The 2,682-nt window shown below is 47.1% G+C and overlaps 1 protein-coding gene across 1 annotated transcript; it reads right to left on the bottom strand.

The window, feature by feature from the left end:
* Positions 1 to 1,120: 1,120 nt before the first annotated feature.
* LOC125535473 (reticulon-like protein B12) lies at positions 1,121 to 1,946 on the bottom strand. The gene is made up of 2 exons (XM_087543033.1): positions 1,392 to 1,946; positions 1,121 to 1,212 (listed from the first exon to the last, which is right to left on the bottom strand). Exon 1 carries the CDS (start codon positions 1,898 to 1,900, stop codon positions 1,487 to 1,489), a length of 414 nt encoding a protein of 137 aa, XP_087399159.1. The 5' UTR covers positions 1,901 to 1,946; the 3' UTR covers positions 1,121 to 1,212; positions 1,392 to 1,486.
* Positions 1,947 to 2,682: the final 736 nt, after the last annotated feature.

The following is a 2,682-nucleotide window of genomic DNA, read 5'->3' on the forward strand; positions in this document are numbered from 1 at the left end:
ATCTACTTGTTACTGGAGTTCCAGTTCAAGATGGCCAGAGGCCACTTGGCACCATGGAACCTGCACAATTTCCACCATATATATGAATGAGTTAGAAAGAAAACTAGAGTTGAACTATCCAGCCTCATACATACATACATAAGCGAGCAAAATTTGATTACACAAGAAGGTAGCTGGAGTGGTGGTGGACGAAATGAAAGTCGACGGCCACGGCTCAACGAGGAGAGGAGCTCAACATTGAAGTTTTGCAAAACGGGAGTTTCATTAATTTGAGAGTGGGTTTTAGTAGCTCAAGCTTAGTTAAGTTAAGCACTTAGTACTAAACAGCAGCAACACTTGAACCGTAACATGTCCAGAAAGGAAACAAAACATGAGACAAGTATTGGTAGCAAGTCCACGAAGGACATCCAATGGTTTCAGCCACATCCTAATAAACCTGTAGCATTCTTTAGCACATAATTATCAGCAACAAATCAATGGCTAGACGAGCACCACCACAACATATCGACACTAACACTTGGCCCAAGCAAGGAATCAGCTCACACACGCAAGATGATGATTGCGTACATACAAATCATGTGCTGGCAGAAAAAAATTCAAGCAGAAGCTCATCTTCTCTCTTTGTTTTGTAACTAACAACCTAAATAAAATAAAATAAAACATGACTTGTTCATACAGATTCCTCTAAAATTCCTTGGCACAAGTGCATCACATATTCATCAACTTAGCATCAGAAGTAGTGAGCACGAGAAGAGGGGGAGGGAGATGGATGAGCTACCTGCCGCGGTCGCAATGGAAGCAGAGGAGCAGACCCCTCTTGCCCCCCCCTCAAGCAGGACAGGGCTGCCGGCTGGTTGCGCCCCTACTCCTCCGCCTCCTCACCCTGCACATAGCAAGTTTAAGATGTTCAGAATAGTGAGATGATTCCATACAAAGTAGAATAGTTGTACTTGGCAATGCACACTAGCTAACAGAATGCCCACAATAAATATTTTGGCTAAACTACTTTCCTTGACAGCTTTACAAATTACAACAATGATTCATCTGACTATTTCTAGAGGAATCAACCCAACCCTTGTTGCTTGGAACTGAACCCAGAGCTCCTTCCTTATGTAACAACCTGAAGTCAATGAGCGTGCCTCCTTTGCCGATGAGCGCGCTGCAGCAAGCGTAGGGCACCACCAGCACCACCGTGTTGTCGGCATGGTCGCCCTGCAACCACAACAGAGTATTGGAGTCTCTAAATCAAACCACAGCCGAAGCAAACCAACTGTCAGATCATCAACTGTAAAAGAACATTTATAGTAACTCTGAAGAAATGTTGAGCCTTTTTTGGACAGTACAGAGAACAGAGGAGGGGTCTGAACATTCACTACTTCAAGTAGGAGTACCTGGTAGCAGATCTTGTGGAGGAGGAGCTCGGCGGCGTCCATGACGGCACGGAAGGGGCCGGAGAGGAAGGCTCATGGCTCCTTGAGCAGCTGAGTCAGGCGAAGATGCGCCCGGAGCCGGGCTGGCCCTGCGCGACGTGGCGGAAGGCGGAGGCGATGCCGGCGAGGCCGGAGCGGATGAGCGCGTCGAGCTCGTCGGCCACCGGCTGTAGGTCGGGGATGGCCGGCACGGGGTGGCTGAGGAGGCGCGCGGCCCTGGACCACGCGTACAGCACGACCAGGAGGAGGAAGAGCATGTTGGTGGCCAGCGACACGGCCGTGTAACCGGAGGCGCTATGGAATAGGATCCAGGAGGCGACGGTGGTCGCTAGGAGTAGGGCGCTCAGGTCGGCCCGGCCTCGGCGCCACAGCACCACGTCTACGGTGAGGGTCGTCCACGGGAGGGTGGGTTTTGGGGCAGCGGCGGATCGAGATCTGAGGGAGGGAGAGGGCGGCGGCTGTGGGTGCATAGGAGAGGGGGGAGGACAGGACGAGTGGTGCGGGTTGTGTTAGGGCTAGTTGGGTGAGACGGTGAGGGGGTCAAGTGTGTCGTTCGATCCGGGATGATCGGATGGTTCAGATCGCCTAAGGTAGGGTTATCCGAGGAAGATGTCCTGATTGGTTAGAGATTCCAGGTGTAATTTAAAATATAGTCCCTAAGTGCTAAAAACAAAGGGGTTTATGAAGCAACTATCAATAATATTTTGCAAAATGGAACCACTAAAATTTTCACTCAGGTTATACCACATTTTATGGATGATAACCAACTTGTATGCATTTCCGATCATTCTAGCCTTTTTGTCCATTTAAACCAACTTGCACCAAATCAGGAGGAACCGGGTCAAATTTAAACGACAACAACTTCATAGTTTGCTCATTGTTTTTCCCAAAAAACATTTTTAGGTACACATGTATATATTTCATCATAGAACACTATGAGTTTTGTAAGATTCCACCCACAGCTACGAACGGTTATGCCCATGGTTTTAACCACGTTTTGAAATTGGCATACAGAATTAAAGAAATCAAAAAAATGGAAAGCCTTTGCATTGTGTCATTATATGTGATCTAGTGTATAGGGTGCATCTTGGAATGGCAAACAATGTTGCCTAAGGAATTTTTCTTTTTCTTTGGACGAAAAAACAATTTTCCATTTTTCGAGTGCCCGAAATGAGGTTTTTTCGTGAAGGACCTACCATATATTTGTTGCAAAATTGTACCAAATCAATTTTATAAAATACTAGGACATATT

The sequence above is a fragment of the Triticum urartu genome, chromosome 2A (assembly GCF_056163025.1).
Source record: "Triticum urartu cultivar PI428250 chromosome 2A, HENAU_Tu73, whole genome shotgun sequence".
Taxonomy (NCBI): Eukaryota; Viridiplantae; Streptophyta; class Magnoliopsida; order Poales; family Poaceae; genus Triticum; species Triticum urartu.

Coding starts and splice junctions, on each gene's coding strand:
- LOC125535473 (XM_087543033.1), bottom strand. CDS start 1,900: ATGCACCCACAGCCGCCGCCCTCTCCCTCCCTCAGATCTCGATCCGCC.